General features: G+C 36.5%; 1 protein-coding gene across 2 annotated transcripts in view; it reads left to right on the forward strand.

The window, feature by feature from the left end:
- The window catches only part of CDKAL1 (CDKAL1 threonylcarbamoyladenosine tRNA methylthiotransferase), a 637,247-nt gene that overhangs the window by 586,802 nt on the left and 24,662 nt on the right, over window positions 1-25,783 (forward strand). For both annotated transcript variants that reach the window (XM_072603951.1, XM_072603950.1), the window contains exon 14: window positions 23,657-23,740. In XM_072603951.1, the coding sequence (XP_072460052.1) occupies window positions 23,657-23,740 (84 nt within the window). The remainder of the gene's footprint in view (window positions 1-23,656; window positions 23,741-25,783) is intronic.

Genomic DNA, 25,783 nt, shown 5'->3' on the forward strand with positions numbered 1-25,783 from the left:
GTTTTGGACAGTGGATATCTAATAGATGTTTTATGAGTGAATAAATGAATGAGTCCCCCACAGTCAGTCAGTCTTTTCCCATTGGGGGTTGACTACAGTTATTAGATTCTGGTTATCTCTTCAAAACAGCCCTATCATGATTGCCCGGACTATTGCCTTCTAACCAGTCTTCCCATTTCCACTCTCTTTCCCCTCAATCCATCTTTCAAACTACTGTCAGCTTAATTCTCCTGATGAATAGATCCAGTCATGTCATGCTTGTGCTCAAAAATAGTCAGTAGTTCCTTATCTGTGGCTGAGTCAAGTTCCAGCTTCTTAGCCTAGCGGTCAAAGGGGTGCTCAGTGGCTGAAAAGCAAATTGCATTTTAAAATCCATTGATGAGGTAGCAAAATCCAGTTTTCCGCACCCATGGAAGATCTTGTTCAAGGTAGAAATTGAGGTCTTAACAGGAGCTAGTTCCCTAACCATCTTATGCTTCTAACTGCTTATAGAACAGTTTCACATAAACTGATGTGCCACTACCCCAAATTCAGCATTCTCAAAATTTGCTTCATCTTTTCCATCACTCAACTCTTAACCAGCTTCACTTGCCAGCAATTTCATTTCTCCATGGTGCCAATATCCTTTAATCTTCCAGCATAAAACTTTTGGAATCACCTTTTGACTTTTCTTTCTCCTTGTCTGTCTCCACTCTCTAGTACTATTGCTAGCATGTAAATAGGGCAAAATGAGTTTTGCATCAGAGGTCTAACATAACATGTGTGAAGAAAGTACTATCCATGCTGATTTTTAAGTAGACTATAACTACCTGGGAAGTAGGGTCTTTTCTTTTATGTTTCCCACAATAGTCAGTACATCAAAGGCACACAAAGACTTCTTGATTATTTATTATAATTTAAAGAACATGTGACCCCTGGTTCTGAAATTTTGAGTTTAAATCTCTTCTATGTCTTTTGAAAAAAACATATGACCATGGAAAAGCCACTTAGTCTCTCTGGGCCTCAGTTGCTTTATTTGCAAAATGAAAAGATTGAATTACATTACTTCAGAAGTTCTTTCAATCTCTAACTCCAACATCCTATAAATGTTATAAAGATACACACACACACACACACACACACACACACACACACAGAGTCTACAGAGAAAGAAGGGGCAGGAAGGAAATAAAATAATAACAGTAAGGTGATATAAGTAAAGAGGCAAGTAAATGGGGTAGAGAATGAAGAATAAATAAGGGATATGATACTAAAGTTTTCCTTTTTAGCCTGTGGAGGCACCCCAGATGACTAAGTATCTCCTCTGGGGCCTGAAATTCTCCCATTCATTCCCTTCATCATTTTGTGCTAATTGTTCTCTTAACCTCTGTCAAAATAGCAAGAAGAATTTATATTTAGTCGAAGAATCTAGAGCTAAAGGAGACCTTGTACATTTGATCTAACCCCTTCTTTATAGATGAGGAACTGTGTCCCAGAAAACTGAACAGAAAGTAACAGCTTAAGCTTTGGGCCCAGGTTCTCTGACTCCCAAACCAGGCCTCTTAACACCATGCATTCCTCCTTTCCAGTGTATCTCATTTGTTCCTAAACTGTAACTGTAATCCCCATTTTATAGAGGAGAAAGCAGGCCATGGAGACTATGACTAGAGGCCACATAGTATTAAACTGGGGAAACTGGAACTAGAGGACAGTCCAGAGCCTGTCTTCTGGCTCCTACTCCATTCCTCTTTTAACCTCAAGATGCCTCTTGTACCCCTAGAGTGAGTAGCACATGAAGTTAAGAAGGGAGTGTGCGTTTATATTGTGCCTGTTGTGTGCCTCAGACTCAGACACTTACTAGCTGTGCAGCCCTGAGCAAGTCACTTAACACTTGTTGGTCTGGAGAGGCAAGTGGCAAACCACTCCACTTTGCCAAGAAAACCCCAAATGGGGTCACAGAGAATTGGACTCACCTAAAAGTAACTGAATAGCAATAACTGTGTGCTTGCCAGACAGTACACTAACTGCCTAATATCGGTATTAATTGTTGTTCACTTGTTTTAGTCACATCTGATTCACTGTGACCCCATCTGGGGTTTTCTTGGTAGAGATAGTGGAGTGCTTTGCCATTTCCTTCTCCAGCTCATTATACAGATGAGGAAACTCTGAGCAATAGGGTTAAGTGACTTGCCCAGGGTAAATAAAGCAGCTAGTAAGTATCTAAGGCTAAATTTGTACTCTGGTCATTCTAACTCCAGGCCTAGTGCTCTATCCTGTGCCACCTTGCTGTTAGTCTGAATGAATTCATTAGATCAATGACTAGAGACTACACACCAGGAAAATACTAGGATGGGTAGGGGATGGCACTCTGTGGAGCTTAGGGCATACAAAAAGAAGTCTGAAAATTCTGAGACAGCTGTACCTACAAAAATGATTGTGTCTGGAACAAGCTCGGTGTGAACAGGCTTCATTCTCTACAGCTACCCTGGTGCTTTCCAGGACATCCGGTTTAAAATATTTGAATCAGTTTTTAAAGTTATCTCATGCTTAATTCCAAAGTTATCACATATGTCATATCATTAACAAATAGTTTTTAACACACTTATTTTTCTTGGTTCCAAAATTTACATAATTTTTAATGCCTTTGAAATCAATTAACATGTTCAGGCAAACGTGAATTAAAGAAATCTCAAGTTGGATCTTAAGGTCCGTTGTAACAATTTGAATGGTCTTAGGTTCTCACAATCAAATAGTGATACAGTCACACCATTTATAGCATTTTGCAAAATTCAGACCTCCTCAGTGGCAGTTCTTGATATTCATTCTTAGTGGTTCCTGCCTATGTCTATGAAAAACAGCCCTTTTTAAAGAAATACTCAAATATAAGTGATTAAATATAAGTTTTAGGACATTAATATTTTGTCAGGCAAGGCCATTTAATATATAGATATATCATGTCTATTTCAGTGGTTAAGGTTTCTTTTGAAAAATAATAGCTTAGAATCAAAAATTGTGTGCTTTATAAAGTTAAATCTTCTACCTCTCATTTGTCTCCTACTTGGGTTTATATGGAAAACCACTAGCATTTTACAAAGACTCATTCAAAACTTTCATCTCCCTAGCAGATCAGTCCTGAAGAATCAAATTGTCCCCTCTGCAAGTTTTTTTCCCCTCCACCAGTTTTGCTTACACAAACACCAGCCCCCTGACTGCCTGAATTCTTAATTTCCCAGTGTTGCATTTCTATTTTCTCAATTTTCTGTGATCGATAGAAAATAGGGGGGAACGAATGAGTCTGAATTAAGCTAACCTTGAAGATTAGAAATTTCACTTAAAAAAGTTGTAAGAGGACGGGGAAATGGGAATTCTGCTCTTTTCCAGTGTGACTAATCAGTAACTACAGTAACATTTAGAAAGATTTCAACCAGGCTTTGTTAGATCTTTCTCAGTGAAGTCATGTTAAGGAGAAAGGAAAAGGAGGAGGGTAAAAAAAACCTAGTAGAGAGGGAAAGAGAAACAAATCATAAACAGATTTTATTTTAGAATAACATGCTGCTTCGAGGAATAGTTGTTGTTTTTAGGTCACCAACTGACATTTCTGAATACTATATTCATAGATACGGCATGGCAGAACTTGTATGTGCCTGAAGAAGCTACATTTTCACAGCAGGATACAAAATCAGAATGAAGCATTCAAATGCAGGTGCACAGGAATAGAAGTGGCTATTTACCCTGAAGCTGAGTGGCCCTTCCCCTCTCTCTCTTCTCCGCCCCCCCCCCCTTCCTCTCTCTCTCTCTCCTTTTCTCTCTTTCACTCTCCTTCTCCCCCCACTCTCTCTCTCCAAATGTGTCTGTGTTTCTCCTCCACCCCACCCCCACCCCTAATCCCCCTACTTCCAGTTCCAGCTAGGCCTGAAGTATTGTGGGTGAGGTAGGGGTTGTGGGAGAGAATAATTGTTATTCAGTTGTCTTTAATGAGATGTATTGCCCAGTGTGAAAAGATTGAGGGAATATCTTTTGTTATGCTAATTAGACACCATTAGAGACTTGCAGTCTTTGACTTCTACCTAATCCTTTCTGCTTGCTTAGCCGCCATCCACGCTGGCAAATGGTTGAAAGATGGTGGTTCATACAGCACATGTTGTTTATTGCCACATCTATTTTGTACTCGGCAGTGGTGCTGTGGTAGGCTAAGATTTATCTTACTTAACACAATCTTTATTTGTAACGTTCATTTGAACAAACCGCTTCTAGAAGGATCGATTCCTGTCTCTGAATGCTGTTTGTTTTTGTACAACCACACAAAAGGAGAAGTGACTGTCTGAGAAAGTTGGAAGAGGTCTCCTTGATCGCCTGGATTTCCCTATTAGAAATAAGTAAGTTGATCAAATCCTAAGCGTCAGGGAGGCTAGAAAATGGAAACAAGGGGGGAAAATCAATAGACATGGTGACACATTGAACAAATTCAAAATTTGCATATCTGGATGCTGTTTTTAAAAGTGGTTTCCTAAGATTTCTTTTAGTTTGAATTAAATAATTTCATCCTGGTAGCTGAACTAGGTGAACATGAACTATGAAAAATAAGCATGTGAAAAGTGACCACAAGAATTAACAATAGATTGCCAGAGATACTTCTTCTCAATTAAAAGGCAGAGAAATATGTGTTGAATTCCTAGAAAGAATGAGGTGGTAGTGTAATTAACTGCTTGCCCAAGAGATTGGCAGGATAAAGTCCTATTATAATAAACTCCATGGGACATATGATTGTTTTATTATAGAAAGATCCTGTTGAAAATGAGTACTGTTCATGGTTAGAAAGCACACTCTCAGTCTGCAGGAGCAAGGTAACATAGAGTTAATACCAAACCTTTGTAATAAATTATTAAGTAAAAACCTATCAGGGGAAGTTGAGAGGTGTTACACACACCTTTCCTCCTCCATGCTTCTGTCTTTGTGTGTTTTGTTGTTTCCATGGGGGTTTGGGGATGGAAGTGTCTGAGGTAAGTAGGAGTGAGCAGAGTCGAAGGTTAATTACCGAAGAACCCTAGAGCTCAATGTAGAAATTAGCTCTTCTTCTCCTCCTTCCGTCTAAATAGTGTTCCATCAAGTACACAGAATTATTCTTCTTATCCTGAACAGGGATGAGGATAACATTTGTCATATGTAAGTGTTTGTTTTAAAGAATTGCTACAACCAAATCAAAGAAGCTCTGCCATTATGGGCAATCTGTCAGGATATGGAAATGGTTTTGTTGAACAGAATGGAATTTTACCTCCAAATGAACAGAGGTAGCCCTGACCTGTCTTTCTGCTAAAACTGGAAGAGACATGGGCTGGAAGGAAATAAAAGGCAACTGCAGAAGAGAAAAATCATCAGGGAAGTTGGTTGGCTATAACTCAAAGAAAAATTTGAATCCGATTTGATATAACAGAACTCCACTATGTGTTAGATACTTTGAGTGAGGTTCGAGTCTTATTTTTCCTCGTACCAAAATATACGCAATTTGTAGTGCTTTTGAAACCAATGAACACATTCAGGTACACAAGTTGTCTTCTCTTTGCAATCTCTGAATGCTTTAATTAGCTAAAGAAAGTGAAACATGCTACTTGGAAGAAAGTGAGGATTCTAGTGGTGTGCATGGCTATTAGTATGTGAGTAGATGTTAGTATGTCAGCACAAATTAAATATTTAAAGCATGTTCAAGGGTAAGAACAGTCTTCAAGGAAACACTTAAGGTATTAGATGCTATTTTTTTTTTACATTGTAGTGTTAGTGCTACTAATAAAATGATATAAAGAATATCTGTATGTTTACATTGAAGAAATGTTATCCTGAAGAAGAAAACTGGGAAAGTCATAGTCTGTGATTAAGCCTAACCCACTGTGAACAAAATATGTTCTACCATTCTTTCAACTGTCTTTGGGATCCAAAGGGACTATTTCGTAAGCTGGTGGCTAGTGTCTTAAACATGATAAATTTACAAGTTATTGTTTGTTTTTGTGTCATTTTCAGTTTTGACACATTCTAGGTGTCCTTGCAGCTTTACTCCATGGTGGAATGGCATGATGGAATGAGGGTGATATTAAATTTTAATCTTATTGCCACTATTCCTGTTGACTGTCTTTAGCATAAGTATGCCTGCTTCTTTAATTCCCTCTTTTCTATGGCCAGAAAACAGAAGTGTGCATAAACAGTCAGGAAAATTACTGTATACCCTGGGGACCCCGCATCGCATGCTCTGCCTGTTGTGAATGATGAATCAAAATGGAAAGGTTATCATTTTCATTAGCTAGGAAAGAACAAGACCATACTTTTCTCCGAGTGTAATTACAGTGGTTCACTGGCAACATTACACTGCGGTAATTAGTCTAAAGGTGTATGTGAGGTCAGTCTTTTGCACAGACACTAGAAATATTATTTCAGAGTTTAAGGTCATAGCCTTGTGTTTAACATGTTCCAGGCAGCTTAAAAAAAAAAAAAACTAATTTGACTGAGCTAAAGAAAGACATTTGACATTTCCCAGAGTTCATTCGTTCAGAAACCAGTCAGGTAGAAAAATTACATTTTATTATCTACAATAAAGAAAAAAGCTTAACTTCAGAAGTATCATGTCAGTATTTTTTTTTTTTTGCGGGATAAACAAAGATGAAATTCTAGTTTATTTGGAACATGATGTTAATAATTATGAGGGCTTTTATTGCTTATGTGTTTTAATCTCCACATTTTCCCTGAGGCAACTGGTAGTAGTGTGGACAGAAGAATTAATTGTTAGAATTGCTTTCACTGAAAGAAATTTAATTTCTTTACCTTAGTATAACTCTTATCAGAAATAAATGTTTGTATTACAGAGTTCCTCAAATATGCACACACTTTTAAAAAATTGTCACATTCATACCCTTAGCAACAATATGAAAATGCTGAAATTTCTCAAACACAAATTCAAGTAAAATGGAAATGATTTTCCAAAATTGGGGCTCACATTTTCCATGTTGAAAAATATGAAGAACAAACTAGAAAGAAAAACAACTTTTTAAAATCATACTTTATGGAGTATGCCAAAGTTAAAGTGCAATTTATTATTAACTTTTCAACCTACCAATGAAAACCTTGCTTTCATGTAGTCTTTAAATAATACAAACAAGATTTAGAGCCTTTTTGAGTCCTGGACCCCGATGGTGTCTGGTAAAGCCTATGATGTATAAAATAAAGGACATAAGATTACCAAGGAAGCTAATTATATTGAAAAGCAGTTTTTACAAGATATTAAAAAAAAACAACAACAACCAAGTTCTTGGATCCCAGGTTAAGAACCTCTGAGGAGTGTTGGGCCAAATAGCCTGGCCATTTGTTTGATTTGGATAATGACTGCCTTCTAGCCCCAGATCTCTTGGTAGGTGGAGATTTGGGTTTTGTTTTTGTTCTCCCTACCAATGGTCATTTAATACTGTTCGTGAATAGGTAGGGAGGAAGAAGGACCTTCAATGAGCATTTACATTCATTCAGTCACTTAGGGCTACAGGAAACTTCATCTTCTTTATCCAGTTGTGTGTTTTCTGTATAAGTGGCCATCTGTTTAGAATTTGGTATTTTTCACAACTTCAGGTAGTTGGGAAAATTTGAGCATGGATGTGACACAAATAACACAACTGATTATTCAGCCTAGTGAAAATTTTCAAAAATTAAATGTATGAAATCAGTTCATATTAACCACAGATGTTTCCTTACTTTTAAGTCCGATTGTGGCTGAATTTCAGTCCTTTAGGCTGTTTGGGGATTTGCACAGCTATCATGTAAATTATTTCATAGTGCCTTCATTCTGTTTTTATATTAAAGTGTCGGAAACCACTTAGTATACATCCTTTCTTCTTTCTTTTGTCACTCAAACAAGTCAACATGATTTATTCTTATTTGTATCTCCAAAAGTATGAGGAGGGTATTGGTCTCCTTTCTCCATTTCTCTGCCAAGTGACATATTTCTCAGTTCCTTCTAATGACACTGACCTAAAAAAGAAGCATCTGTGATTACCTGGGATCCTTGAACAATTTGCTTCACCTCCCTTTATGGAAATTACCCTCATCTGTAAAATGAGGGCTATTATTTAAAAGGGTGTGTTTGAAAATTTAAGTTTCATAAAATCCCTAAGAAATCAAATTTAAATGATATAGACTAATATTCTATACTTTTTTTGCCCTGCACATTTGCTATTAATGTCACTTTGCTACTAATTTAATTAACTGTTGCTCCATATATATGTGTGTGTATGTGTATATATAAAATATATACACATACACACAATACATATATACGTATGTGTGTGTGTGTGTGTGTGTGTGTATATATATATGCATATATATATATATATACACTTTATTCCCATCCACTAAAACTCAATTTGTTAATTATGAAATATACCTAGCTAAAATTGGTGACCCTGGGTCTCAGCAACAACAGATACTCCCAAAGGCACACATAGACCTACATTAAATGAAGAGAACAAAAATGAAAATGGGAAATGCTTGCTTCAAAAAATCAGGATCCAGGTTTAGGCAGTACACAGTTTTGACCACTCATATTGTTGGAAATTAGGCTGTAATGTGAAATTGTTTTAATGCATCTGAATTTCCTCTGGAAACATTGTTATAAAGGATTAAATCCTAGACCAAGGAGATGTTTTCTGACTTCTTAGAAGGTGATCTCAAATACTATGTGCATTCCATTATAAATTTATATATATATATATGCACATATATATATGCTATATAGGATAAATCTTTCTAAAAATATACACTAATCAATTAAACTTGAAATTCCAATCACATAATTTTAAAATAAAATACAATATATAGAAGTAGTACAAAATGCATTAGAGAAAAATAGTTTATCCTATCTGCATATTTTATATTTTCCCACATTTAATTTTTATGCTTCTGAATAGAAGAGCAGGATGCCAAAATTCATTATTATTATCCAATTCATGTGACTGCTATTTTGTCCAATTTTTTTATTGCTAATAAAAATTAACTTCTAAATCCCACCTCTCCTCCCCACCAACCCATTAAAGGGAGAAGAATGACAGGTCATATAAAATAACATATAATTCTAGCATCATTTAATACTTTATTTTGAAATGAATTCTTTTGTTCTATATGCTACTATTTCCTGAAGCTACCTTTTTAGACCACTCTTTTAAGCTGCAATTTTACCTGGTTTTTAATAGTTCCTATTATATCACTCATATTGTAATCATGCTTTTGCATAAGGCTTCTGGTTGTGCTAAAATAAAACTGCAGAGATAAAATTATACAAGATACCTTCCTTTCAAATTTATTATAGTTTTTTTTTTTTAATTCCTAATAGCCAAGATTTTCTGTAATCCCTCTAAGAATAGACAAATGGTCTTGTACTTTGGCGTCAAAAATTTGTGAACTGTACTGCGTAGGGTAAAAATCTAATCCAAGGCTCCAGATGTTGATTGATTGCAATGAGTTAGTGAAGTGACAAATAGGTGGCCTTGCTTCTCAGATGTTAAGATGTCTGTAGACATGGATAACTGGGTGCTCTGTGTGTGTGTGTGTGTGTGTGTGTGTGTGTGTGTCAAAAGATGGGGAAGTAATTCATTTGTGTATAGTCTAAAGTCTAATCCTTGTTAGCCCCTTTGCTTTCATCCATCCGTGGGCTGAAGAGTTATGGGGCAAATGAATCATTAACATTATTGTCATCATCATAAATAGCAGAGGAAATTGTCTGTACTTCTTTGCCTTTGCCTTGGGCATCCTTCCTAATTTACCTACCAGTTCTTTGACAATTGAAACTCTTGGGCTAGTGCAACAACCATCGCCAGATGATGATGATTTGTCACTTCTTTAGCTAGTATTTTAAAAAAAAAAAAGACTTGAAGCTTTATATACATACATATGCTTAAAGTCAACCCATAGATTTTTCTGCTGTTAGCTAGGCTATGTGATCAGTCTTCCTTATTGCCTCTTACAATGGCTACACTTTCATGGATTTTCTCCTACCTTTCTAACTATTCCTTCTCTTTTTCCAGTGGTCCCTTGTTATTTTCCTGCCCCATAACCTTTATAATCATTTCTACTCCCAAGGCTTTAATTATCACCTCTCTAAAAAGGACCCTCAAATCTCTATCCCCATCCTTGACTTCTCAAGGATTCAGTACCAAAATTTTCATTGCTTTTTAAATAGTTCCATCTTAATCCTGCAGAACCTCAAATTCAGGATATTCAAGACTCATCTTCCCAAAACCAGAACCTTGATCTCTGGTGACCACTTAGCTCTGTCTAGTTCCCCCAAAATTCTCTATTTCTGTACGATGTAGTGGGGAAAACACTGAATTTGGAGTTAGGGAACCCAAATCCAGGTGCCACAGACATTAGCTTAATGGTCAAGTGCCCTTCGCTTACCCTTTATGTTCTTGAGTTTCTTCAACTATAAAGTGGCAGTAATGCTCTGTAGTGCCTGGTTCACCAGCTTATGAGGCTCTAATGAGATAATGTATGTAAAGAGCTTTGCAAATCCTAAAGTATTATGTAAATGGGGAATATTATTTGTATTATTGTTACTTCTAATGCACCACCCTGACAGTGTCATTTTTCCATCATACCCCTGTAGTAGTCTTCCATTGCCTAATGAATAAAGTATAAACTAGTTATATTTAGATTTGGGGTCCTCTCTCTTATCTTTCCTCTTCACATGCTCTTCTTTCCAACAAGTCTGGGCTACTTACTACTCACTGCTTGTTTATCTTTCTCATCTTTTTCTTGCTTCTGTTTCTTTGCTGATAGTTTTTCCCCATGCCTAGAACGGTTTCCCCACCAACCTCATCTGCACCACTCCCTGTTTAAACACTTTCTTCTAGCACTTACCCCCAGTGCCTAGCACATGGTAGATGCTTAAAAAATGCTTTTTGACTCACTTCAAGACATACTCAGAAACTCCATGAAACCTTCCTTTATTCTCCAGCTACCCCCTTGCCCCTTCACTTTCCCCAAATATCTGTGATTTCTCCATCCTTAAATTTCTCATACTATTAATTAAACATCTCTCTCCAGACATCCTGCCAGAACTTAATTTTTTAAATTTAGTTTTAACCAAGAGAAATCTACTTCACCCCTTCCATTGGAAGAGAAAAGAAAGACACCTTTGAACAAAAATATATGATTTAAACACCTACATTAGCTGTGCCCCAAAATTATATATCTCAATCTCCACTGAAGTCCATCACTCCTATCAGGAGGTGGGTCTGCCAGAACTTCAAAGACATCATGTCCAAAGCCAAATTCATCATCTTTTCCCCAAATCACCAGCTTTCTTATTACTGCTATTGACATTACCATTATCCCAGATGGCTTAAAACCTCAAAGTTATCTCTGATATCAGTTGCCAAAATAATCTCCCTTAGAGAACTGTTAGAGCTTTTAACATTAACAGTAGGAGAAAAGCAAGAAAAAGAAAAAAGAAATGCAAGAAAAGCAGCTATTATTTTTGATGTATCACTAGTTACATCATATAGTAATAAAGTTAAATTAATAACTCTTATTAACTTTGACAAAGAAGATATTGGAATATTATTATTTGTGGGTAATGTTTATAATTTATCTTAAAAGTCCAAGAAAGCAAAAATGGGATGAAGAACTTCAGCAAAATGGCAGGAATTAAGATAAATGCACGTCATTAGCTCTGCATACTTCACGTGATCTCTTTTGATGGAAGTACTACCTCTAAGGATGAATACAGTGTTTTATTTTTCTTTTTTCTCAATTTGAGGAGGGTTGAGTGGAAGAGAAGGGAATAAAGAAGAGTTTTGTCCCCCTCCCTCAAAGAGGAAAAAGAAAAGAAGGTCACTGAAACCTGTTTTTGAAATGGAGAGAAGACTAGCAAGAAAGCCAGAAATAATAATAGACAAGACAATTAAGGATATTAATACGTTAAGTTACATACTTAAGAAGACAAAAAAATGTGCATTATAGAGATTGAGTTTCGTGTAAGACCTATCTCTTTTCTGTTTTATGTGGAAGTACTTATTTTAGTTGATATTTAAAAGTTCAATATTTTTAAAAGCTGGAAAAATGAAGTAATGAAATAAAGATGAAAATAAATGAAATTTTGAAAAATGAAATAAAAGTTGTGAATAGAAAAAATAAGTAATGCTTTATTGCCTAATTGCCTCTTTCTTACACTTCTCCGTTGGCCTTTGAGTAATGCCCATTGAATAGATGAGTAAAAGGTTTTTTTAAAACAATTACTACATGCAAAGCTTTGTGTTCAACTTGGAGTACAAATAACAATATAAAACAGTCCCTGCTCTCAAGGACCCCACATTCTAAAGGAGAGACAATACATAGGTTTGCTATAAACCAGATGGAAAGGTCCTGTGATTACAGCAACAAAACAGGTGTTAATGCCTTTTCTTTAATGTCATTTCCACTAATAAAATCATATCTATTTTAAATAGATATAATTGAACTATTTTATAGCACCAACTACTAGAGTGCCAAGAATTTTCCTTTGTGAGATCTTTAAAAGATCTGCAGGACCACCTCCACAAGGGTTGCTTCCCAAAAGGTCTTAAGTTCAGATCCCTGGAATATCTTCATTAGCATCTAAGGTAAGATTGTAATACAGATGGTAGTGGTGACTTGATTTGCCTAACCCATGTTGTCCTCTTATCTCCCCCTCTGGGGGTCTTACAGCTTCAGGTAGGTTGTCTCACCTTCTCTGTGGGTAGCAGTTGGTTAGCAGTTTGTAAGGATGGCTGAACCCTTCTCCACAGGACTTATTCTCCTGGATAATACTTAATGAAGTTCAGGCTGAAGGTGACATCACTGGGTAAACATTAACGTTTAAAAAAAAAAAGATGGACCTCTGTTTCAAGGAAGAGTTTGGAATTATTAATAGAATAGTTTTACAAAATTTTTCCTGACTTCCTTCAAATCCCTACATTATGCAAGAAGCCTTTCCTTAACACTAGCACCTTTCCTCTGTTTATCATTATCTTGTATGTTTCGTTTGACAGAAGCAGCTAGGTGGCACAGTGAATAGAGTCCTGGGCCCAGGGTGAAGAAGGCGTGCTTTCAGATCTGGTCTCAGACACTTATTAGCTGTGAGAGTCTAGGCAAGTCATATAAATGCTGTCTGCCTCAAGTCTGCTAAACTGTAGAAAGGGGACACTAACATCATCTACTTCCCAGGGTTGTTGCGAGGATCAAATAAGATAATATTTGCAAATCATTTAGCATGTTACCTGGAATAAAATAGGCCATATACAAATGCTTGTTCCCTTCCCACCTTTATTTGAACATAGTTTTCTGCAGGCATAAAGGAGATGCCTCTTTAGATTATGAGCTCCTGGGGAACAGAGAGTCTTTTGCCATTCTTCAAGGCCCCGGCCCTCAGCACAGTGCCTGGAAAACATTAGTCACTTACTAAAGGATTGTTGACTAGCTGACAAAAGCAATACAGCCTTTTTGCTTTTTCCTTTTAATATCTTAGTCCCTGTTCGTTGTCCACGCACATCTTCCTCAGATATATGTACTGGTATATCAACCCTTCACTTGCATTTTAAAATCCTAAATTGCATGTAACAGTTTTTAGCCTCTTGGTTTTGTTTTTTTCTTCTGTGAAGTTATTTTGCACTCTTTTGAAAAGGTTTCTACATAAGACTGACAAAACCTAGGGAAAAATTAATAGAGAAAACACATTAAATCTTGCATATATACACTCCAAGGAAGTTAAAGATAGAGAGAGAAAAGAAACTAAAATATAATATGTACCAAGGTATTCTTAGCAATATTATAGTGCCCATTAATTAGGAAATACTTTTTTAAACCCATGATATATGAATATAATGCTACAATATTTTTCTAATTCAAATTTAGAGATAAATTTTCCCTTAAACCTTCCTTAGTTGCATCTTATACCTTTGTGTACGCTCTTTGATCTTATCATGTTCTTTGATGAAGTCTTCTATTGTTTCTTTAATTTGTCCTTTGACCCAACAATTCTTTATTTTTTGAAAGTAACATGTTCAATTTATTAGACACTTAAAAAGCAAGCTATACAGAATAGAGATTCACAGTTTCATTTGTAAACCTCTATGTTCTACATATACATGTATGTATATATACATATGTAACACATGGAAGTGCTTGTTTTAATGGTTGTTAAACTAATTGGTTTTTTTAAATAAATTAATTTATTTGTTTTTGGTTTTCAACAATTACTTTCATAAGTCTTAAAATTTTCTCTCCCCAAGACAGCATGCAATCTTATATGGGTTCTACACATACATTCTTATTAAACAAATTTTCACATTCGTCATATTGCATAGAAGAATTAAAAAGAATGAGAGAAACCAAAACATATCACAAGAGAAAATAGACTACTTCATTCTGCGTTCTGATTCCATAATTCTTTCTCTGGATGTGGATGGCATTTTGCCTCAAGAGTCCTTTGGGAATGTTTTAGGTCCTTACATTCTAAGTCTATCAGAAACAGTCCTCGCACACTGTGGCTGTTACTGTGTACAATGGTTTCCCAGTTTTGCTCATTTCACTCAGCATGAATTCATGTAAGTCCTTCCAGGCCTCTCTGGAGATCTCCTGTTATCATTTCTTATAGCACAGTAGTATTCCATTCCATTCATATACTGTAACTTGTTCAGCCATTCCCCAGTTGATGGGCATCCCCTCAATTTCTAGTTCTTGGCCACCACAAAGAGAGGTGGTATAAATGTTTTTTGTACGTGTGGGACCTTTTCCCATTTTTATGATAACTTTGGGATACAGTCCTAGAAGCAATATTCTTGGGTCAAAGGGTATACACATTTTTGTAGCCCTTTAGGTGTAGTTCCAAATTGCTTTCCAGAATGGTCGGATGAGCTCACAGCTCCACCAACAAAGAATTAGTGTTCCAACTCTCCCACATCTTCTCTAACATTTATCATTTTCCTATTTGTCTTGTTAGCCAATCTGATAAGTGGAGTAACACCTCAGAGTTGTTTTGATTTGCATCTCTCCAGTCAGTAGTGATTTAGAGCATTTTTTCATATGATTATAGATAGCTTTACTTTCTTCCTCTGAACGCTGCCTATTCATATCCTTTGACCATTTATCAATTGTGGAATGACTTTTATTTTTGTAAATTTGACTCAGTTTTCTATATATTTTAGAAATGAGGCCTTTTTCGTAGACACTTGTTGCAAAAATTCTTTCTCACTTTTCTACTTGACCCAACACTTCTTTAGAACCAACTTATTTATTTGACAACTAATTTTTAATTCTTTCTTCATAGACCCTTTTTTGAATATAATTTTTACTGCAGTAAATGAATAGCAGGAAAATATTTAGTATTTATATGCTGGTTTTCTGTATTTGTTTCTGAAGTTTTTATATGTCCAGTAAGGGAATCAGTTTTTTAAAATATGCAATGCATAGTTGTGAAATATGTATCACCAAAGATCTGTTATTTCTGTGGGTCTTATACTTTTTGTTGTTAGATTTGTCAAGATCCTAAAGGGGTATATTGAGGTACCCCACTATTATAGTTTTATTGTCTATTTTTGCCTACAATTTGATGAACTTTTCCTTTCTGTATTTAAATACCATGCTTGTTCAGTACATTTATAAAGTATTGATATTGCTCAGTTATCTATATTGCCTTTATACCACAGATATTTTTTTTATATCAATTATTTTTGGTGTTTCAATTTTTACTGTAGTCTGATCTGAAATCATTGTTACTACCCCAGCCTTTTTTAATATACCTAAAGTATAACAGATTCTCTTCAAGGCCCTCATTTTAACTCCATGTTAATCTTTATACAAGTATAGTTTTTGTAAATAGCACATTTTTGTATTCTTTATTCCTAATCCATTTTGCTATAGTCTTCTGTTTGTGGGTAAGTTCTTCCCAATCACAGTTATGATTGTTTTTTTTTCTAATCTTCTTAATTTTTCTTTACTTCTGTTAATTTACATTCTCAGTTCATTGTTCTTTTGTTTCTTTGGTGATTCTTAACATCACAGATTCCAGTTCTTCTGTGCTGCCAGTTATTTGTTAAGGAGGACATAAATTATGCTATAATTCTCATTTCTCTTCTAAACCTCTTGAAAACAAGGTGTTTTGGTTCCATATTCTCCTCCAATTCCACAAAGACCTCTTTTTCATCGAATGTTGGATTATTTTCCATTGTTTTGAAACATTTATTCATAGATACTTGAAATCCTTTAATAGATCTGAAAGTCATTTCTTCTTCTATTAATGTTTTCCCTTTTTATTATCCGCTTTTGTTCAAGGTCTTTGAATTTTCTTCCTCCTCAGATCTTTGATAGTCTCAGTCATTTTGCTCATTTTCTGACTCCCTCCTCTTTGATGGAGCTTTCCCTGGTGCTGAATCTTATTGCTTCTCAGTCTCTTTTCCATACTGAGAAATACGTGGTTTACCAGTGTGGGTCTGTGCCTCAGGTGACTTTTAGGTGGACAGAACTGATCCCAGCTGGTTGGTAGGCTCTTTGCCTGAGGCGTAGTGGAGTGCCAGACAGTCCCCACATACATATAGTGTCTTGTTCCAGTGTTCTGACCCACTCCCTCTGTTCCTCAGATCTCTGGACTGGTACCAGCACTTCAGAGTGCCACTCAACTGGTACTTTGGGGTTGATTTCTGTAGTGAAGCCAAGGTAGGCATCAATTAATTGGTTTTGGTTTTGGTTTGCTTTTTTCCTTCTTTTGGGTTCCCAGTGTCCTAGATCATGGACATTGCTGAAGTTGTTTTATCTTTTGTGCATAATTTCCATTTTGGGAGTATTTGAAGGGACATGAGGATCAGAGAAAGTGTCTGCTCTTTCCTCTTGTTGTTCACATGACCCGCAAGTCTCCATAGTTATGACTGTTAGTGTATATTTAAATTTCTTCTGTCCTTTTGTACTTTTTCTTCTCCTTTCTTATATCTCATTTACAAAGAAAAAGGTGATGAAAAAGAATTTTGCCTAATACTTGTAATCTATTAATGATACAGTCTATTTCTGCCTTGTTGCTGCCTCTCATTGGGTTTTGTTCATGAGTGCTCTTTTACTTACCATGTACTCCTTCTCCCTATGCCCTGTTTCCTTGTTGAGTTAATGTATTTATAGAGGTAGCTAGGTGGTTGAGTGGATACATCACCAGTCCTGGAGTCAGAAAGACTTGGGTTCAAATTCAGCCTCATACACTTACTAGCTGTGTGATATTGGGCAAGTCACCTAACCTCTGTCTGATCAAGTTTCCTCAACTGAGAAATGGGGATAATAACAATACCTACATCCCAGAGTTGTTGTGAGAACCAAATGAGACAGTAATTGTAAAGTACTTAGCACCATGCCCAGTACATAGAAGGTGCTATATAAATGTTAGGTATTATATTATTAGCTATTCTGCACTGTACTATGTGTGTGCCTTCCCTTGTCCATTTCAGATGCAACTGAGATGCAAGTGATAACTGTTTTCCCATATTCCTCCCTCCGTGTTTGCATATCTTGCATCTTATGCACCCCTATTATGTGATAGTGAGTTCCCTTCCTCTTCCTTTCCATCCCAGTATAGTCCTTTCCATTTCCTTCTCCTAAGAATATCAAGAACAGAATCACTCCCAGTCATCTGCCTATCTTATTTTTCTCTAACTTTTAGGAATATTAGGAATCTGAGAGAACATTTGATTCTTCTTTGTATATTAGCATGTATATAATTCATCCTTACACAGTCACCTCTAAATCATGAAATGTGTGTACCTTTCTATATTTTTTTGTCTCCTATGTTTTCCTTTCCAAGTTTCTACTCAGTTTTGACGTATTTTGTACCAGAAATACTTGAAAAAATACTCTGTTTTATTGAAGATCCATCTTTTCCCCAATAACATTATGCTGTTTTGCTCAGTAAGTTATTCTTGATTGTAAGTCTTTATTTTTTGCCTTATGGAATATTATGTTCCAAACTCTTCACTCCCTAAGAGTGACAGATGCCACTTTTTTTGGCCAGGAAGTTCTGGATTTGGTCTGTGAAGTTCCTGGGAAGTTTCATTTATGAGAGCTAAGTAGTTTGTGAATTCTTGAAATAATGTGTCTAAGCAGTTTTGGGGAGAGGGGGGAGGGTGTCATGATTTCTAGGTAATCTGATGATTCTTTGATGATTTCTCCTTGACCTGATGTCGAAGTTAGTTGTTTTTGTAAAGGTATACCTTACTTTTTCTTCTGTTTTTTCAAACTTTTGATTTTTATTATGATATTTGTTTTTCTACCATAGATTTATTGTTTTCCATTTGGTCTGTTCTTATCTTCAAGGAGTTCAGCTCTTGAATAAGGTATTAATTCTCCTTGCTACTTTGTCCTCCCTAGATATTCCATGTTGCATCTCTTGTTTAATTTCTTCTAGTTATCATTGTAGTCCTTGTGGTCAAGACATTTTCTCTGAGGCTTTTACTTGGATTTTTTTATGAAGTTTTCACCATTTGGAATTCTCTCAGGCTAAGGTATTTCTTCATTGTGTTTGGCATTTGTGTGTGTATATGTGTGCATGTGCATGGGTGTATAATTCTCTAGCCTTTTCTCCTACCATGGTATAGGTCCAAGCTACCTAGGTAGTATATTGGGTTAGGGCTGCCAGATGTTAGGGCTACTTATATGCTTCTCTGGTTCCACCTCTTGCGATAGATGGGGCTCTAGGTTGCCTCATTCTAAGGCCTAAGCACTTCTCTGGCCCTGTTTCTTGCCAGGGATGGGGCATAGGGGTCATGTGTGCTAGATGCTGCTCTGGCCCTCCCTCCTGATATGGCACCAGCCCATTTCATACCAAGCTAGGGAAGGTAGCCTTCCACCTACCTTAACTTGTCTCCATTCTTTGCTTCCTCAGAATTTTGACACCTTTTTGCACAGTCCTAGAATAGATAGAGGAGTTTCATAGCCAATTCTCATTGATATTTTTTTATCATTGTTATTTCTTATTTGGTATATTTTTAGAGCTTTATTGGGATTTTGTGGGTAAACAAGATTCTACTAGGTCCAACACTCCACCATCTTCCCACAATTCAAGTAATACTGCACAATAAAAATGATAAATAGGATGCGCTCCAGAAATTGTGAGAAGACAAAAATAAACCAAAAATAAGTTGAACTCAGAGAATACCAATATACATAGTGAATACACCATTGAAAATTAAAGCAGCACTACAAGGAAAGTGAACTCTCTTGAGTAATGGAAAGAGACAATGAAGATCCTCCTTCATAGCAGAAATGGACAACCCACAATTACAAAACACTGGGGAAGGATTTCATTATTCAGCTGAAACTATTGGAAACGTTGGGTAGCAATTTGAAGAAAATGGGATAGAAAGTGTTGTAAAATAGTACATTCATCTTTCAGTATACTCTACAGAAAAATTTCAAATTCCTTAACATGTCATTTAAGTACTTCTGTAAGAGTTACATGAACTGATGCAAAGTGAAGTGAGCAGAACCAGGAGAACATTGTACATAGTAATAGCAAAATTATGTGATAATCAACTGTGAATTATTTACCTATTCTCAGCAATACAATGATCAAAGATAATTAATTCCAAAGGACTTATGATAAAAAAAAATACTACCCACTTCCTAATGAAGAACTGATGGAGTTTGAATGCAATTTTCTTACTTGATTATTCTTGGGGTTTTTGGTCTGCATTTTCTTTCACAACATGGCTAATATGGAAATGTTTTGTATGATTGCACATGTATAATTGCTTGCCTTCTCAAGAAGGAGGAAAGGAGTGGAGAAAAAGAATTTGAAACTAAAAATTGTTTTAAATAATTGTTAAAATTTTTTGTTTACATGTAATTGAGGGTGGAAAAGGTCTTCCATAATCTGATTCTAATATACCTTTCTCTCCTTTGATAGGGGATCACTCCCTTTTGTGCAAATTTCTGCCATCTTCTGCCTTTGCATTTGTACAGGATTTCCCCCAAGCCTTGACTACAGTCCCTCCTCATCTGTTGAAACCTTCATTGATCTTAACTGCCCACCCCTACTCCTCCCACCCTTAGTAAAAAGTGCTATCTCCCTCTTCCATTTTTCTTATACAACACTTTGCCTGTATCTTCTTTGCCCTTATCACTGTCTATCTCCTATTATATGTATTTGTTTGCATCTGGCATTATAGCAGTAGATTGCAGGCTCTTAGAAGATATGTTGTCATTTTTGTATCTCCTTCCTTCATTTCAGTCCTTTGCACATTTAATTAATTGAATTTTTCTGCATTCCTGCATTTGTCTTAGCCATTTGTATATATGTTTTATCGCACCACCCCATTAGCTTTTTAAGTTCTTTTAGGGCCAGGATTGTCTTTTTGATCTTTGTGTACCTTGCTCCTGCCAAAATACCTTGAACATTCTTGTTTTTTTAATGAATGTGTGATTTCCTTGATTTGAGTGGGTAGTTCTTCTGGTGCAACTCATCCATGATTTGTATCCATTACAGTTTTTAACTGTTGTCTCATAGATCCTGCATAATCCACCCAACCTGCTGATAGCTTCTTTGTGTATTTTAAGTTTACTAGTATCAGCCTGGGGTGGTAATACGTGCTTGTAATCCCAGTTACTGGGAAAGCCTGGAGGATTTCTTGAGCTTAAGAGTTAGGAGATGCAGTTGATGAGCTGATAGAGTGTCCACACTGCATCTATCACCAATGGAGGTGGGAGTGGAGAAGGTACCAGGAACTGCCTAAAAAGGGCAGATCAACTTGTCAGAAGCAGAGCAACTCAAAGCTACCAGGATGATCTGTAATGGCGTCAGGACTCTGAGTGACCTCTGTACTTCCAGCCAGGGTGATCTAGGGAGACCTGGTCTCAAAAAACAAAAGTAAAACCAGATTTTGGGTGCCATGCAGCATTTGTTTAACTGAATTAAACTGACTTTAATACTCCTCTCATCTTATCATTCTCAATCAGATTGCCCTTGATGTTCATTTTAATTGGTTGTCTCCCAGATAGAAAAGTTGGCAGAACACATAGTACTATCTGCCATGGACCCTATCTTCCTTGGTGGATGGCCCTTTCTAGTGTTGATACCACCCTCAAAGTCTTAGCTGTGTATTTTGCCCTGGGTTCCAGCTTCCTAACATTTTTTTCCCCTAAAGATTGCCTCAGGAAGTTAGAATCCCATGACATAGAGTAAGAGGCAAGGGACAGTGAGAGTCATAGGATTATCTATCTAGAGGTAGAAGAGACCTCAGAAGGCTTTGAGTCTAGCCCATCATTTGACAGTTGAAAAAACTGAGTCATTGAGGTATGGAGGTCTTGGAGGACGGAGGCTTCCTAGAGATAGGAGGTCTTGAACTATTCTTAAAGGATGTGTAATTGGAGGAACAGAGAGGAAAAGGAATCCCAAGTGAGAAGAAAGTATAGATGGAAGTGGTTATCAACAATGCATTTGAGGGGCATAGGAAGGAGACCAACCTTGACAATTTTGACCTGTCATGGTCTGAATTCATCTATCTAGAAAATGAGGATTTGGTTAGACTTAATGATCTCTGAGTTCCTTCCTAATAATCAGAGAGGCATCTTTGCCTCTATCTACAGTTTTCTCTCTTTTGATGGAACTGCAAGGAGACAGTGTTATCTGTAGCACTCCACATTTCACCAGACCATTATTCATGATAAGAATTAGCATAAATAGCAGGTATCCATTCGGCTTCACTTAGTGTTCTTTAGAAACAGAAGTTTCCCTCCCTAATTGTATAAAAATGCAGGTGTCTATCACCATTACTATTAAAACACAGAACTATAGTCAATACATATTATATGTAACGGTGAGTATGTATGCATAACTACCTAACGGCATTAATTCTATTGCTGAGAAGAAAGCAACATAATTTCTCGAAATTCTACAGTTTCCTATTATTATATTAGATTAATTTTCTAAAAACTTAATAATGTTAGTAGAAGTATAATTACAGACTTTTTCAAGAACCATTGACAGGTACTTATCCTAAGTTATAAGCAGCTCACACTGTGAACTGTGTGCAAACATTAAGTTTTCTCTCACAGAAATATACTTCAGTACAATCCAAGCTTGGCCAATGGATTTCATGAATATGGCCATTGTAGCACAAACAGAAAGTTGGAAAAACTTTATTGTTTGCATTTTGATTTTAGAATAACCAATATTTAACCCTTATCTTTAATGGGTAAGTCTCTCTCATGGATATCATCTATGAGATGTTACAGCCTTTGACTAAAGGCCATCTCTGCAATCAACAAATTATGATGAGTTTGGAAATTTGAGTTTTGTAGGATTGTGTACAGCTGGATTTAAATTTCCTGAATGTCTATAGCCAGAACATGTTGATAAGTATCTAAATGGGAAGAGAATTTTTTTTAGTCAGCCTGCTAACCTGATGTAATTTGGGGGGTTGAGTTTGTCAAGCAGCAAAGCCAAAAGGAAATCATGCTACAACGAAATAATACAGCTGGTTTGCTGTGTTAGACATTTTGGCAGCACCATAAAAAAGAAGTCATACTTTAAAGAATACATTTGACAATGGGATAAACTTGTAAATGACAGTGATTTTCAGTATAGCTATGGAAGAGATAGGTTTCAGTTGCACCTTTTCTCACTTCATTCCAATGTTTCTTTGATCCCGCAATGAAATCCTAGTGCTGTATTTCTGACATCTTCAAACTTTTAAAGTGTTAGATTCACTTGAGAAAGTATTTGCTTGCCACAAAAATATATGACAAAAAATAGATGATTGGTGCAGAGGTAGACAATGGAAGATGAAAATAACTTTGGAAATAAGTGAACAAGCTTGAAAATACACAATACATAAAACGTTTAAATGCAAGTGCTTAATCTGCTACTAGTGGGAGACATTTTCCTCAGCTCTTAATCACTCAAATAAATGTTTATTATTACTCCTTTCTATTGCCAAAATATTTCCACAAATTTGGATTGAAAGCAGCTTGTTCTGGCTGATTTTGCAACTTGGTTATAAGAAACAAAATGATGTTTGGATGGATTTGTTGTTGTTTTTCATCTTAAGCCTTCATTATCTTTGGTAAAGAAGGGACTAAGATCAGATGTTCTGATCAGTTATGTGACAAAAATGATAAGATTTCCAGTTATATTTTTTATTATCATGTTAGACTTCTCACAGGACTTTTGAATTATTATATGACTATCTTTGTTTCAGCTGTTGAAATAATTAGTGGCTATCTCAGCTTGCCTTAAATTCAGGCAGAGACTGTGCTAGTAGACCCCCAGTAGAAACTTGATAAATGTTTGTGGAATTGAATTGAATTAGTCAAAAGCTCTTTATTAATAATTTGTGTTTGTACTTTGCAAAGGCTAATGTCATCTTTCCCAAAGCAGCTATGTGGTGCAGCAGATGGACCTGCAGTCAGGAAGACCTAATTTCCAATGCAGCTTCGGACACTTACTAGCTATGTGACTCTGGGCAAATCTCTTCATCTCTGTTGTCCTCAGTTTCCTCCTCTGTAAAATGAAGACAAGACTAACACCTACCTTTCAGGGTTGTTGCGAGGATCCAATAAGACAATCCTTGTAAAGCACTGAGTGCAGTACCTGGCAGATAGTAAGCACTCAATGCTTCTTTCCTTCCCTTCCTTTCCTCTCATTTTATTCTTCTCTCCCCAGATTGGTGAGCGACAGCGAGTGCTGGTAACTGAAGAATCTTTTGATTCCAAGTTTTATGTTGCACACAATCAGTTCTACGAGCAGGTAATAAACCTTGTTGTAAAATTTGCTATGAATCTGAGCTTTCTCCTAACAAGAATAATAAGCAATGAAAGTAAAACCATTCACATAAAATCAATGAAGAAAAAGGAACCTGTAACATCCAGACTGGAGCCAGCCAGCTGGGCTGAGCCATAGGAATCTTTATGGAGTTTATTCTTCTCCCCAAATGTTTACAGCAGAGTTTTCATGTTGAGTGTACTTTAATTCCCATTAACCTGTAACAGGGCCAGTCTCTGACTGTGGGGATTTGGGACTACTCATTTGTAAATGTGGAATGGAAAATAGAACTGGGGGGCACTGTCAGAATTCATACAACCTACTGGAGAAAACTTATTAAAAGGCATTCTGAAGATAAAGAGCATGTTTATGAGAGACACAGGGATGAAAGGGAGCCTGATGAACAGAGATTCCTTACCATTTCTTTTTTAGCTACCAGTTTTATCATAGGATCATAGATTTAGAGCTGGAAGGGACCTTAAAGGTCAGGGAGTCCAACCCTGTCATTTTAAAGATGAGGAAACTGAGGTCCGGAGAGATTAAGTGATTCCCCCAAAGTTACACAGTAAAGAAGTGACAGATCAAGTCTGAAACTAGGTTCTCAGCCTGCACGCCCAGCATCTTTTCCATTGCATCATGCTGCTTCTCACTTTTCTTAGAGTCTACCTTGGCTGTGATGGCAAAAAGTAGAGAAGAAAAGGAGGTCTACTCCTTAGATCAATTCAAAAGAACAGGATGAGAAGGACTAGACCAGATTTTACATTAACAGTAGCAATAAGTTGGAGGCAGGAGGCAGCATAGATTCCCTTATCATCTACACCCCTATTCTGCTCTTGCTACAGAGAATGGTCCACTCTGATGGTGGAGTCAGAGAATGATTCTTTTATATGTTTTAGGAAATATTAAAATAAGCTACATTGAGACACAAAGAGCTTTATGATGAGATGGAGAAATTTAATAGAAATGTCAATATGTAGTTTAGGTATGGATGTAGAGATTGGGGAAAGTACTGACAGAAGTAGAAAAGGCTTATTTCATTGAAAATTATATGCACATGATGTTTGTCTAATTGCCTTTTATGAAATACACAAATGAATACATATACATATTATATGTATAAAAATATGAAATTTTTTGTGCCACTTTTCTGCCTGCCAGTCCTGACTCCCTAGGAGTAGCTAATAACAGCTACTACTACTTCTACTAATAATACTACTATTTCTACTACCACTGCTGCTCCAACCACTAATGCTACCACCTTTACTATTGCTGCTGCTGCTGCTAGCAGTACTACTACTACTACAACTACTACTACTGCTACTATTACTACTACTACTACTTTTCTCAGGAGAAAAGAAGTCCTAAATTTTTCTATGAGTTTTTCTTTGTGTTAGCCACTGAAAGTTCTGCAGTCGGCTCAGTAGGCTAGGCAGCTGCCAACCAGTCAGCACTGGTGGTCATTTAGGTGCCCCCTTCTAGGCAGCACAAAATGAGACCATGAAAAGAATAGATGGAGTTTACTTCTTGTTCTAAACTCTGCATAATCTGAGTGCTTTACACTCTGTTTTACACTGCCCAGTAAAGGCACAGGAGTCCCTGCTGTGGCACACCTAGAAGAAAAGGTAACTTGCAGATGGAACAAGGATTCTCACCATTCCGTGTTGGAACTTGAAGCTACATCCCCATCCTTGTATTTTCTCCATGAATCCCAGAGAATGGTGTTCTTTTATAGGCCGGAATGATACTCAGCCACAGGAAAAAGACTGCCTGACTGCATTACTGCTGCTCCTTCCTTCTTCCCCTTCTCCTTTCCCACTTGGGCTTTTGTCTCAGCAGGGAACTTTTTTCATTTTAAAGGCTATGGCATGCCTCATTAACTGTTTCCTTCCATTTAAAGAGGAAGGGCTTTTTCCATTTATTAAAGAGTAGGAGAAGGAGGAAACTTTTTGGTATTCATTCAGTTCAAAGCATAAGATCAGGGGTTTGGTGACAGAAATTTTACCCTGGAAGATTATTAAATTTCAAGTG

The sequence above is a fragment of the Notamacropus eugenii genome, chromosome 4, assembly GCF_028372415.1.
Source record: "Notamacropus eugenii isolate mMacEug1 chromosome 4, mMacEug1.pri_v2, whole genome shotgun sequence".
In the NCBI taxonomy this organism is placed as follows: domain Eukaryota; kingdom Metazoa; phylum Chordata; class Mammalia; order Diprotodontia; family Macropodidae; genus Notamacropus; species Notamacropus eugenii.